Source organism: Narcine bancroftii, chromosome 2, assembly GCF_036971445.1.
Source record: "Narcine bancroftii isolate sNarBan1 chromosome 2, sNarBan1.hap1, whole genome shotgun sequence".
Lineage (NCBI taxonomy): Eukaryota > Metazoa > Chordata > Chondrichthyes > Torpediniformes > Narcinidae > Narcine > Narcine bancroftii.
In genome coordinates this window covers 172,534,161-172,548,027 of record NC_091470.1, presented here as the reverse complement: position 1 = coordinate 172,548,027, position 13,867 = coordinate 172,534,161, and the positions used below count along the sequence as shown (strand labels likewise).

Sequence of the window (13,867 nt, the reverse complement as noted above, 5' to 3'; positions counted from 1 at the left end):
TTGCCTCATTTCCTCCTCTTTTAAAAGGTGAACAGAAAACAGTTACAGAAGGGCTACATAAGCATTTGGTTTAAATAGAGAGCCAGGGATAAATATTTTTTTGTCCAGGGCAAGTAAAGCAATCCAACCATCATCATATGTTGTTAGCAGAACCAATGTAACATATAGGAGGCATGGCAGGAGACTTCAGGCCCTGGTACCATGTGGAAATTCCAGATCGTTCCCCAAATTCCTGACAACCACAGGAACTGAAAGTGTTGTGACTAGAGGGGCCCGAGTTTGGACCAGGGTTTGGAACAGAAGCAATAGCTGATGTCACAGGTCCACAAGCTGAGTGGTTTGTGGATAGCATGATCAAGGAGACTGTCACCCTACTGAGGGGAGAATGGGCGACTGTCAGGCAAACAAAAATATTGGTAATTCAGGAGACCAGAGGGATCTTCAGCCTCCAGGTTTGAATAAGGATGGGGAAATAGGTTTCTCCACTGCAGAACCAAATCCATACTACCATGGCATAGGGAGAAGGATAGAAAGAGCAATGTTTCTACAGCTCCTCCCCCACCCCCCCCCCCCCCCCCCCCACACCACTCCCACATATCCCCTATAGTCAGGGGAACTGGCAAGTGTTTTGTGGTTGCAGTGTGATTCCAGAGTTCAGGATATTATTGAGTGGTCACAGACAATTCTGACTGGGGAAAGTGAATAAGAAGCCATGATTTGTATCGGTATCAATAGCACAGGCAGCAAAAAGAATGAAACCCTGGTTCTCAACCTCTTTCCCACTTTAAGGAAATAAAGAACCAAAGCCTCAACAAGGTGGTAAATCCTGATTATTCCTTTGGCCACACACCAGTGATAGAATATCAGAGATGATGCACATCCATGGACGACCAAGAAACTAAAGGAGAGAAGAAAATAAAGGTGAGAACCAAGCCGAATATCAAAAGTTCAGGATGAAAAGTAAAAAAAGAGGAAGCATTGAACAAAAAAAAAGAGCAGGCACCAAACCTACCGAGAGTCCCCCACACATTTATTAGTATATGAACTGGAAGGCAGCAGAAGTAGTAGAGGCAAAAGGAGAAATATATTCACAGATGCAAAAGGGCATGGCTAAAGTGAACAGTTTGCGTCAGTCTTCACCAAGGAAAATGCTACAAGAGTCTCAACCAAAGGTGTAAATGAGATTCTGGATGGACTAAAAGTTCAGAGAAGTACGAGAAAGGATAGTTGCAATTAAAATGGATAAACCACCTGGTCCAGATGGGATGATTCTTTGGATTTTGAGAGAAGGAAGAGAACAAATTGCAGATGCTCTGGCGAAAATCCTCCAAACATCTATTCAGGATGATGCCTGAAGACTGGAAAATTACAAATGTTACATCTTTGTTTATCAATGCTTGCAGGGATAAACTGAAAAACTATAGACCAATCCAGTTAACATCAATGTTGGGGAGAATTCTAGAAATAATCAGGCACAGAAATCACAGCCTCTAGATAAATGTGGATTGATTTGTTAACGGCAATTGATGTCCGAAAAATCTGAGAAGACTGTTTTGACAAATGACAAAGGGTCAGTAATAGTAAAGAGGCTGAAGTGATTCAAGGTGACCATAAAGGGGTGTAGCAGCATGGATAGAAAACTGTTCAAGCAACAGGAAACACTCATGATGGACCGGAAAGAAATGAACTGTGGAACCCCCACAGGGCTCTCCACAAAGGCCTTTACTTTCTATGCTTTGCACTTATGCGCAGAGAGTACAATTTCCAAATTCTTAGATGACAAAATTAGGCATAATACAGGACAAGGAGGGTAGCTAAAGACTTCAAAGAGCCTGGTGAAATGGGTGGAGAGGCAAAAGATTAAATGTAATGCTGAGAAAATTTAAACTTACAGCAGATAACAGGCCCTTTCCAGTTATGTTTTGAACGGTGGGAGGAAACCCAAACAGATACGGTGAAAACATATCAACTCCTTACAGAGAGCGCCAGATTCAAACCCTGGTTGCTGGTGCTTTAACACGTTGCGCTTACCGTGCCACCCAATGTGAAGTGTTCTCATTCTTTCTACCAAAGGGCCAATGTAAACTCAAAGCCATAATTCGAAAAGGCGTAAAAGACCTGGCACATAGTACACAGTACACAGACAAGCTGGGGTGCTTGAGAGGGCATAGAAGGAAGTAAAACTTAGTGGGAAGATAGAGGATTGGGAAGTTTTTAAAAACTTACAGAAGGTGACCAAAAAACTCATAAGGAGGGAAAAGATGAAGTGTGAAAGTAGGCTATATCAAAGAGGATATAAAAGGATTCAAGTATATAAAGAGGAAAAGAGAGTTGCGGTAGATGCAGGGCCATTAAAAATGACCTATGGAGAAACAATAATGGGAGACAAATAGGTATTTTGCATAAGTTTTTGCTGTGGAAGATATTAGCAGTGTGTTAGATGCTGAAGGAGATCAGGGAATAGTGGATGGCATGGTTAGTGCAGCGATTAGCGCAATCCTGTTACAGTGCCAGTGATCGGGAATGGGATTCTAATCCTCTGCTGTCTGTAAGGAGTTTGTGCGTTCTCCCAGTGTCTGTGTGGGTTTTTTCTGGGGGCTCTGGTTTCCTCCCACTGTTTGAAACGTATCAGGAGTTATAGGTTAATTGGGCAGCATGTGCTCGTGGGCTGACAAAACCTACTGCAGGATAAATTTAAATTTAAAATTCACAAATTCAAGAGAGGCATTTAGAAAGTTGAATGGTCTAACGGTGGATACGTCTCCTGGAACAGATTGATTGTACCATCGGGTTCTGAAAGAAGTAGTGGCAGAGACTGCTGAGGCATTGGTAATTATCTTTCTAAAATCAAGAGAGGACTGGGGCAGGGGGGGGAAAAAAATCACAAAATGTCACCCCATTATTCAAGAAGAGAGGAAGACAGCAGAAAGGAAATGGTTGGAAAGATGTTGGCGTCAATTGTCAAGGATGAGGTTATGGACTACTTGGAGGCAGATGAGAAGAGAGGCCAAGCCAGCATGGTTTCCTGAAAGGAAAATCTTGCTCGACAAACCTATCAGAATTCTTTAAATAAGCAGACAAGATTAGGGGATGCAATGAATGTTGTATTCTTTGGATTTTGACCAGGCGCCACACACGAGACTTCTTAACGAGATAAGAGCCCATGGTAGAACAGGAAACATACTAGCATGGGTAGAGCATTGGCTGATTGGCAGGAAGTAGAGAATTGGAATACAGGGATTGGTTGCCAGTTGTGTTGGGGTCACTTCTTTTTATGTTGATGATTTGGATTATGGAATGAATGGATTTGTTGCCAGTTTGCAAATGATACGAAGATAGGTGGAGGAGCAGATTGTGTTGATGAACCAGGCAGGCTGCAGAAGGGCTTTGACAGATTAGGAAAATGTATTTCATTTGTCACTTCTGCTCAGTGTTGGAAAGTGTACGGCATGCACTTTGGTAGAGAAAAAAATTAAGTGGGCAGACTATTTTTTTTTAAGTGGGGAGAAAATTGAAAATACCCAATGCAAAGTGAACTGGGAGTCATTGTGCAGGAGAGCCTGAAGGTAAACATGCACGTTGAGTTAATTGGTGATGAAGAAGGCAAATGCAATGCTGGTATTCATTTTAAGAGAAACAGAATTCAAGTCACCTTTATTTGTTGTTCACAAATACAAGTTAGAAAAGAAGTTAAACACATTAAAATATTAAGAAGTATACAGAAACGGTCCCTGGTACCCTATCCACAAATGTTCTGAGAAATCAGGAGGCTGATGGATTGGGGGGGAGGGGGGGGGGGGGGGGAAAGAAGAATGTTGCCCTCCTACCAGATGGCAGAAGGGAGAACAGTTTACGTGAGGGGTGTATGGAGACCTTCACCAAGTTCATTGCCTTTCGCTGCATTGAGTGTTATAGACGTCCTTCACGGTAGGAAGAGAGACCCCAATGATCTTTTCCGCTGACTTCACTGACCTTTGCAGGGGCTTGCGGTCTGAGGAGGTACAGTTTCCAAACCAGGCGGTGATGTAGTTGCACAGGATGCTCTCAATACATCCTCTGTAGAATGTAGTGAGGATGGGAGATGAACTTTCATCAGCCTTTGCAGGAAGTAGAGGCACTGCTGGGCTTTCTTGGCTATGGAGCTGGTGTTAAGGGACCACCAAGTGCACTCCAAGCAACTTTATACTCTTGACAACCTCAACAGTGGAGCTGTCAATATTCAGTGGAGTGTCATCCCCCCCCAGGCCCTCCTGAAGTCGACAATCATCTTGTTTATTTTTAAAAAACATTCAGATACAGGACATTGGCTCTGCACCAGTCCATAAGTTGACTCGTCATTCTTGCTGTCAGGCCCACCATGGTCATGTTGTCAGCAAACTTGATGATGTGGTTCGAATTGTGTTTAACTGCACAGTCGTGGGCCAGCAGAGTGAACAACAGTGTGTGGCGTAACACTATAGGCGGGACATTGAGCGGGCCAATGAAGTTACTGAGCAGGACTTCCGCTTCTGGAAGAGTTGGGTGTTTGGTGGGCTCAGGAGCAACAGGGGATGCCTGCGCATGTAGATATTAAAATAAAGCAAGTTATGTACGCAACTCCGGGCTCAAGGCAGTTTTTATTACAAGCGTGTTTGACGTGGTGTCAGAAGTGGAGCTTTGAGCCACATAGAGAAGGAGTAAAAGTGAAAGAGACGAGCTAAGATGGAGAACGGGCCTGAACACGTAGAGGCTCCCCGATTAGGAGTGGCAGCAACTCCGATGACAACTTTCACGATAAAACCTCCAGAACCCTTCCACTTCTCAAAGCCACAGGAATGTGAGAAGTGGATAAGAAGATTCGAGTGCTTCAGACTGGCAAGTAATTTAAATAATTTCTCTGAAGCTGACCAGGTGAATATGCTGGTATACTGCATATTGTGGGGAGGAGGCTGACAACGTGCTTAACTTAATGGGCATGCAGCGACAGCAGTACGATTCAGTACTGGAGGATTGATTATTATTTTGTGCCTAAGAAGAATGTAATTTATGAACGGGCGATATTTAATGAGTGCAGCAACCTGGAGAAACAGTAGATGCGTACATGGTAGCCTTGCATGCACCGGAAGAGTACTGCTAACATGGGGATCTGCATAATGAACTTTTACAGGACAGACTAGTAGTGGGTCTAAGAGATGCAACTCGACAAAGACCTCACCCTCATGACAACAGTCACAATAGCTAAACAGTCAGAGGCAATGAAGCAGCAGCAAACCGACTTGCGAGAAATGGGTGTAATCAAACTGGCATTAGATGCAGTGCAACTTGAGAGGAAGACAGCAGAAGTTTAAAGGCAAAGGGCAGATGCCAGGTCAGGAAAAAATTAAAACGATGACTCAGAGCTGAGTGGAGTGTAAGACAGGCCCCAAGTGTGGAAAACTATGTTCTACTCAGCCAGGAATGCAGAATGCCACAGTTGTGGAAAACGAGGACACGACAGAAAAGTCTGTAGGTCAACCTGCATGGTGAATGAGGTAGAAGAGAACGTGGACAAATTGCTCCTTGGAGAAAGAGCATCTGGCGAGGAACCCTGGATGGCTGACATTAACGTAGGAGACAGCAAAGTGACCCTAAAAATCAACACAGGGGCTGATGTTACTGCCATTCCCAAGCAAGTGTTCAAAAGAATCATACCCGGAGACTGCAAGCTAGGAAAAGCACAGAAACCACTCTACGGTCCAGGGGGAGTGAAATCGATGGTCCTGGAATCGTCTAAAGAAACGCTCTCGTACAAAGAGAGGAGCACCACAGAAGAAATGTTCATGGTGAGAGACAAGTGGCGCTATTGAGCAGACCAGCTTCAGTGAAACTCAAGCTAGTTGCCAGAGTGAAAACCCTAGACCAAGAGACAGTCAGGAAGGCATACCCATGTATTACTTGTTCCAGTTGGCTGGACTCAAACAGGCCTTCATAGATCGAAAGAAAGATGGGGAGTAGGACTTGGGCATTGCAATTGATGAGAGATGCTGGTCTGACTTGTGCCGGGAAAGCATGGCCACAGTCATCAATGCAAGGTACAGGCTGGTGAAGTACAACTTTTTGGACCAGCTGTATCTAATGCTGCAGAAAATAAACAGTTCCAAACTAGAACTCTTGGACCAATGCTTCAGATGTGGCGTTGTGACTGGGACGTTCATGCACACAACCTGGTCATGTACCAACCCTTGTGGGTGGATCTAGGCCAAGTCCTGGAGAAAATTATAGGCGATTCCCACAGGACCCAGAGTTGTACCTGCTGGGAAATATAATGGACATAAGGCTTACAATGAAGCTGTCCAAATTACAAATCCAATCTATGTTAATCACATTGGCAGTGGCCAGGAAGTCCATTGTGGCAACTTGGAAGTCAGACATTAGCCTTAATATCGAACGGTGGAACAAGGAAATGCAGAGCTGCATTCCCCTTGAGAAAATAACTTACAACCTAAGAAACAAATATGGACCCTTTCGTAAGATCTGGCAGCCATACATGTACTACATAGGTACATGGCAGTGATTGGTTTCTCCGTTCCTTGCAGCGGCTTCCTCTCCCTCGCACTGATCCCAATCAAGGGAAGTCAGGAATGAATATCAGCCCAGAGGCCGCCCACTGAACTGACAATTCCTGCCCCTTATTTATTATTCTGGTGTTAAAGTTTTGCTGTTGTTAGTTGAAGTTTGAGAGAATAGTCTTGTTTTATGTGTGGGAGGAAGGGGCTGGTAGAGATATATATATAGAAAATGAATATATGTATATTTGAATGTGAACTGCCATTGTTGGCAGGATACTGCATCTGGCTGTACAAGCTTGTGTGAAAACATAAATAAAATATTTAAAAAAGAGGAAGGCGTACCTCAAACTTTGCAATGGAATTGGGCTAGTAAGAAGTTGTACACCATTAAACAAGCCAGATGTGAAGCCATTTTCACTGAAAGTACCTCGAAGGGTTCCATTGCTGCTCATGGGCAGAGTGAAGCGAAAACTTGAAGGAATGGAGAAGATTGGAGTCATCAGCCGCGTAGAGAAACCTGTAGAGTGGTGTTGCAGCACGGTGGTAGCACCGATAAAGAATAAACAAGACATTTGCATTTAAGTGGACTCGATACCCTTGAATGGATCCGTCTGCTGAGAAAAGTTTATCTTCCTTCGGTGGATCAGACCCTAGGCATGCTCACTAGTGCACAATATGTTACTAAGTTGGATGTGAACATGGGATTTTGGCAAATTCCTTTGTCCAAACAATCAGCTCTCTACACATTTATCTCGCCATTTGGGCATTATTATTTCAACCACCTACCCTTTGGTACCATTCCAGAACAGAATGGTAACTGAGGTTATCACCAGCCTGGAAGGAATAGTCTGCCACGTGGAGAATATCCTCATTTGGGGACCATGAAGAACTAACAGAACGTGAGGGTCCAAGCAATCCTAGAATGAGCGGAAAAGGCAGGGGTTAGTCTCAACTAGGCAAAGCATGAGTTTGGAAGGAGGCAGGTGAAATTTCTGGTGTACATCATCTCAGCAGGTGGCACGAGACCAGACCCAGACAAGAGCTGTGGAGGACGTGGAGGTGCCAACAAATATTATTGAGCTCAGAAGTTTCCTCAGCATGGTGAACCAACTAGGGAAGTTCGTACCAAATCTGATTGAAAAGGACAAACCACTGAGAGACCTGTTGTCCAAGAAAAAACCAGTGGAGCTGGGGACATGAGCAACAGAGGACATTTAGTAACCTCAAGCAAGAGCTGTCATCCACACCTGTACTTCAGTTGCATGATCCAAATGGGCAACTGAGAACATCAGCTGATGCTTCATCACATGGACTAGGAGTAGTATACCAGCCGCTTATGCTTCCAGATCGGTGACAGAAATAGAGCAACAGTAGGCACAGCTGAAAAAAGAGGCACTGGTCCCGACTTGGGGTTGTCAGATTCAACTATTTAATTTGGGACGACATTGAATTAGAGATAGACCACAAACCGCTTGTGAGTCGGCGAGGTGGGCAAGTGCTGGATTCGATGCCGCCACGGATACAGAGGTTCAGGATGAAACTCATACATGATCTCATGCACACCTGGAAAGAACCTCAAGTACCAATACACTCCCTCGCTCCCCTCTACAAGACAGAACCACGAGTGATGAGAAAGACCTCATGGAGGACACCAATATTTATGTCGAGACTGAAGGAAAACCTCTCAACGAGCAAAAGATACCTGGCAGAGCTCCGAGGGCAACGATGCACTGACAGTGTATGCACATGCAGGTCATGAAATACTGCATTGAAGGCTGGCCAGACAGAAACCAATTACAAGGACAAGTCAAATACTACTGGCAAGAGAGGACTGTTCTGAGTGTGCACAAGGGACTACTCCTGCGTGGTATGAGATTAGTTATTTCATGTGGAATGAGGTACTCGAGAAAATACACGACAGCCACCAGGGGCCTGTAAAGTGCCGGGAAAGTCCCAGCCAAACAGTGTGGTGGCCAGGTCTGAGTAATCAAATAAGTGAGATTATTTTGAGGTGCAGAGAGTGCATCCAGGAAAGGACAAACGTAAGAGAACCACTGATGCTGAGTAAATTCCCTGACAGGCCATGGCAAAAACTTAGCACAGACTTATTCACTCTTGGAGCGAATACTTATTTATTAATGGTGGACTATTTCTCGAGATTCCTAGAAATAACACAACTCAGCCCGACATGAACTACCGATGTAATTGTTCACTTAAAATCGATGTTTGCACAGCATGGCATCCCAGAGACATGAGTAAGTGACAATGGTCCATGATTCTCTGGACAAAACATGAAAGCCTTCGCAGCGGATTACGGTTTCGAGCATGTGACCAGTAGCCCTAAGTATCCACAAAGCAATGGCGAGGCAGAGCGAGCAGTACAAACAAAGAATCTGCTCAAGAAGCCAAAAGACCCTTACGTGCACTACTGGCGTAGGGAGCCACACCGCTGAGCAACGGCTACAGCCCAGTTGCTAATGGGACGTCGCCTTCGCACGACTCAACCAACCCTTCCAGAGAGGTTGCAGCTGGAACTCCCAGACCTGTTACAACTCCAGAACAAGGAGAGGTGTACAGATACGAAGTGGTATAACAAGAGACAAAGAACAATTGACCTGGAAAAGCTGGCACCAGGAGATGATGTGTGAATCTCTGATGCAAGACAGCAAGGTATGGTAACTTTTGGGCACAGTCGTACATGGTTAGCGGACCACAAGGGACACTGAGACTGAATCGCCACATCTTGTGCCCATACCAGAGTCTCAAAGTGGACACTCCTGTAAAGGCAGGTCCAGAGACTCTACCGATTGAAACACAAAGTTCATCTGGCATAATAAGAATGGTCAGGCCGAGAAGTAGAGACACGACAGACATTGAATCTGTGGAGACTGTAAAACACCCAGAATCAAGAAGGACTTGTGTATTGTAAATGTTCTATGTGTATTTGTACCTGAATGTGCAAAGGGAACTGTAGCAGGTGAAGCCACAGAAGAGGGCTTCGAAAGCAAAGAGGGATGTGGTGTAACACTATTAGCGGGGCATTGAGCTGGCCGATAACATCATGGGGCGAGGCTTCCACATCTGGATGAGTTATGCATCTGGCGGGCTCGGGAGCAGCAGGAGATGCCTGCGCATGTAGGTATTCACCAAGGGTATGTTAAAATAAAGCAAGTTATGAATGCATCTCCGGGCTCAAGGTAGTTTTCATTGTAAGTGTGTTTGAACCCAACACAACACAGTGGACTTGAAGGTGCCGTCACCGATCCAGTCTGCCTGAGGTCTCCCGGACAGGAAGACAAGAATTCAATTGCAGAGGGAGATGTTTAGACCCAACTTCATTATCAGGTACTGTGATATGATTGTATTGAATGCCGAGCTGAAGTCAATAAACAGCATTTGAACATAAGAGTCCTTGTTTTACAGATGGGTGAGGGCTAAATGGAGGGCAGTGGCGATAGGATCGTCTATAGTGCGATTGGGTCTGTAAGCGAACTGCAGGGGCCTAGTGACGGGAGCAGCAAGGGTGTAAGTATAATGTGCCCCATAACAAGCCTCTCGCAGCACTTCATGATGATGGACGCGAGTGCGACAGAGTGACAAGAGTAGGGATGCAACTTTGAGGTTTTTTAAGGTACTGGTGAGACCTCACTTTGGAGTAACACGAGTACCTTTGGGCTCCTTATTTAAGAAAGGAGGTGCTGGTGTTGGAGAGGGGACAGATAAGGTTCACAAGGATAAATCCGGGAATGAACAGGCTATCAGTAAATATATTTAAGACAAGGTTGGATATATTTTTACAAAGTAGGAAGTTAAGGGATATGGGGAAAAGGCAGGTAGGTGGAGATGAGCCAATGAGGTCAGCCCTGATCTCATTGAATGGTGGAGCAGACGCGACAGGCCGGATGGACAAATCCTGCTCCTATATCTTATGTTCTTATCATAATAGTGTTTGACAGCTCTTGGCCTGAACTTGTTGAGATTTAAAAGAATGAGGGGGATCGAAGTGAAACATTTTGAATGTTGAAAGGCACAGACAGAGTAGATGTAGAAAGGTTGTTTCCCGTGATGGGACAAGAGGGCACAACTTCAGGATTGAAGGGTCTGCAGAGGAATTTCTTCAGCCAGAACATTGTAAATCTGGATTTTTTTTTGCCATGGTACATTATAGAGGCCAGGTTACTGGGTGTATTTAAGGCAGAGATTGATAGGTTCTTGATTAGCCAGGACATCTATGATTATGGAGAGAAGCCAGGCAGTGGGGCTGAGTGGGGAAATGGATCAGCTCACGATTAAATGATGAGGCAGACTCCATGGGCTGAATATTTCTGCTCTATTGTCTTATAGTCTCTCCTCCGAAATAATGCTACCAAGATAGTGGTCCTCAAGTATTTGAAATCACGAAGGGTGTAAGTAGAGAAAAACTGTTCCCTTTGGAGGAGGGATCAAAATTGTTGTAACCTACAATAAAAGGTAATTGGCAAAATGAGCCAAAAAAAGTGTTTGGGATCCATTGTACACCACTGCGGGTAGAAGTGGAGGCAGATACAAATGTAGTACTTAGAAATGGTCATGGATCATTTTAAGTGGGAAAAAATATTGGGCTGTAGAAGAGAGTGGGATCCTTCAGGCAACCAATGACCTCTGTGTTGCAATTCCACTCTTTGGAGGCAGAGAGGTCTCACTGAAATACCATTCGATACCTTCCACCTTCCATATTTTATGTGGGAGACTGGGTAAATGGAACGCTGGGGGAGAAAAGGCTACTGCCACCATTGGACGGGGTTGTCTCAACATGGTATTAGCTAACAAAATTCAGCAGCGACTAACCCAGAAGATATGCTGATTTGACCAAGCAGGGTGAAGAGGTCCATGTGAAACACAAGCTCAGAACATTGTGTTTGCATTGTAAATTCTCCATAATTCTACAGCGATGGGGTTAGAAGAACCAAGTGTTATGTCAAAACATCCAGTTTGGGGTATGGATTTGGAGGGGTACATCAAAGAAACTTAGCCTAGCTAATACCGTACTTGTATTGATTTTAAAATTGGTAGAGCTCTAATTAATGCATCTTTTGGTGTCCACTGCCTGAACAACTCATGACATTTTAATCAAATTTAGTCAAGATGGGGAACACACAAAACCCTAACACTATGTAATACATTCATAACTAACTAAAATCAAAATCCATCAACTGAAGTTCAATTCAGTAAAAAGTGCATTGTCCAGTACAGAATGTTTTGATATGGTGTCAACCTACCGTAATGCATCAAGCATAGGTAAAAGGTTTAATAAAGCTGTATCTCCAGGATCACTGAACCAGGATTTGATAGGAATCGCATTATCTGTGGAAATAGGGAGAAACAGTCAGAAGGACAAGATAACTTTCCCCACAGAAAAAAGGCCAGGGCACTTTGTCCTCTTCCGCTCAGCAGGTTATCTAAGTGCACCCACCCCACATACATTTGTAAGCTCCACTCATTTTAATGTCAAAGTATCAATTATTACAAACCATAAGCAATGTTCTCCTGCCAAAGGCCAATGCGATTTGCTGCCCGCAGACTACAAGCCTGTCATTTTCCATAGAAAAAACAATGCTGGAGAAACTCAGCAAGTCACACGGCAATATTTTATATAGCAAAGATAAGGATTCAAAAGCAATCTTTTGGGATGGAGCCCTTCATCAGGGTAGAAGCAAAATCTAGGCAGCCCATTGTGCTCTAGTGCCTGCCTACATATTGCTTCTACCTTGATGAAGGGCTCAGGACTGAAACGTTGGTTATGTTCAAGATTCAAGATAATTTTATTGTCATGTAATAAATTTGATATGACACGAAATCGTCTTTAGTCTTCTGTAAGGCTGCGCTATCTAACGAACGCTGAGTTTCTCCAGCAGTGCGATTTTACTTCAATCACAGCATCTGCAGACTTTCATGCTTTACTGCCATTTGTCTTAATGTGGCAGAAGCCAAACAGAAGTCAATTATGATCATGCATCTCCACATAAAATGGTTACGGCAGAGAAGGGGCCCATTCAGTTGTTGGGTCTGAAAAAGCTCCGAATGTTAGTCCCACTCCCCATCCTTTCCACATGGGCCTCCCTTCAGATACTTATGGAAGCTTAAATCAAAGCTGCCTTCATGATTGCACCAGCCCCTACCAATTCACGTTAGTATATTATTCCCAACACTCTACACTGCAGTCACACAGACACCATACTCATTGCTTGATCCTCAGGCACTCTGCGAGTTACAACCAAAACACGATCAATTGTCAAAACAGGATTTCACTTTTAGAACTCAATGTTGATGCTAACCTATGAGCACTTCATTAAAAACAGATTTCAGCGTCTTCCCCGATTACTGATGTCAGGTTAACCTGGTTTACAATTCTCTGCATTTTTCCCTTTATGGTTCTTAAACAGTGGAGAGACCTTTGCTATTTTCCAACCTGATGTAGTCGGGTTTCTTTCCATTCTTTGCTGATATTCTGCCACTCCTCATGTGCACGACTTATTGAGGGGAATTTTACAAGCTTCTATTGTTTTTTTTAATTTCTCATGTTAACCACAGCTGGGTATTGCAATCTATATACAGTTAGTCATTTTAAATGCAGATTGGGGAAAACTACCACATCTTATTCATGGTTTGTGTTTTAGTTTGGTGTATTCAGAGCCAAAACCTTCGCTTCAAACTAAACTGAACTACTTGACAGGAAATTCTGATTTATAATCATCAAAGGGCTGCAAACTATCGGGTCATCAATGAATTCTCTCTCATTACACAATACTATATCCAAAATAGCCTGTTTCTCTAGATGGTACCTCAATATACTGATTCATCCTCTACATGTTTTAACTGCAAATTCGGTTACCTACATCTTACTGTATTGCCTTTCTTATATACTTCTGTAAATTTCTACTTACTATATACCCTGCACGAGTACTACTCTTTGGGGCGGTGGCGATGGGATCGTCTATAGTGTGATTGGGTCTGTAAGAGAACTGCAGGGGCCTAGTGACGGGGGCAGCAAGAGTATGATGTGCCCCATGACAAGCCTCTCGCAGCACTTCATGATGATGGACGCGAGAGCGACAGAGTGACAAGAGTAGGGATGCAACTTTGAGGTTTTTTAAGGTACTGGTGAGACCTCACTTTGGAGTAACACGCATACTTTTGGGCTCCTCATTTAAGAAAGGAGGTGTTGGTGTTGGAGAGGGGACAGATAAAGTTCACAAGGATGATTCCGGGAATGAACAGGCTATCAGTAAATATATTTAAGACAAGGTTGGATATATTTTTACATAGTAGGGAAGTTAAGGGATATGGGGAAAAGGCAGGTA

General features: G+C 43.9%; 1 protein-coding gene across 2 annotated transcripts in view; it reads right to left on the bottom strand.

The window, feature by feature from the left end:
• Window positions 1–13,867, bottom strand: part of LOC138754610 (CTD nuclear envelope phosphatase 1-like) — a 47,754-nt gene that overhangs the window by 6,945 nt on the left and 26,942 nt on the right. For both annotated transcript variants that reach the window (XM_069919111.1, XM_069919112.1), the window contains one exon: window positions 11,786–11,870. In XM_069919111.1, coding sequence (XP_069775212.1) covers window positions 11,786–11,870 — 85 coding nt within the window. Of the gene's footprint in view, window positions 1–11,785; window positions 11,871–13,867 lie in introns of those variants that run through there.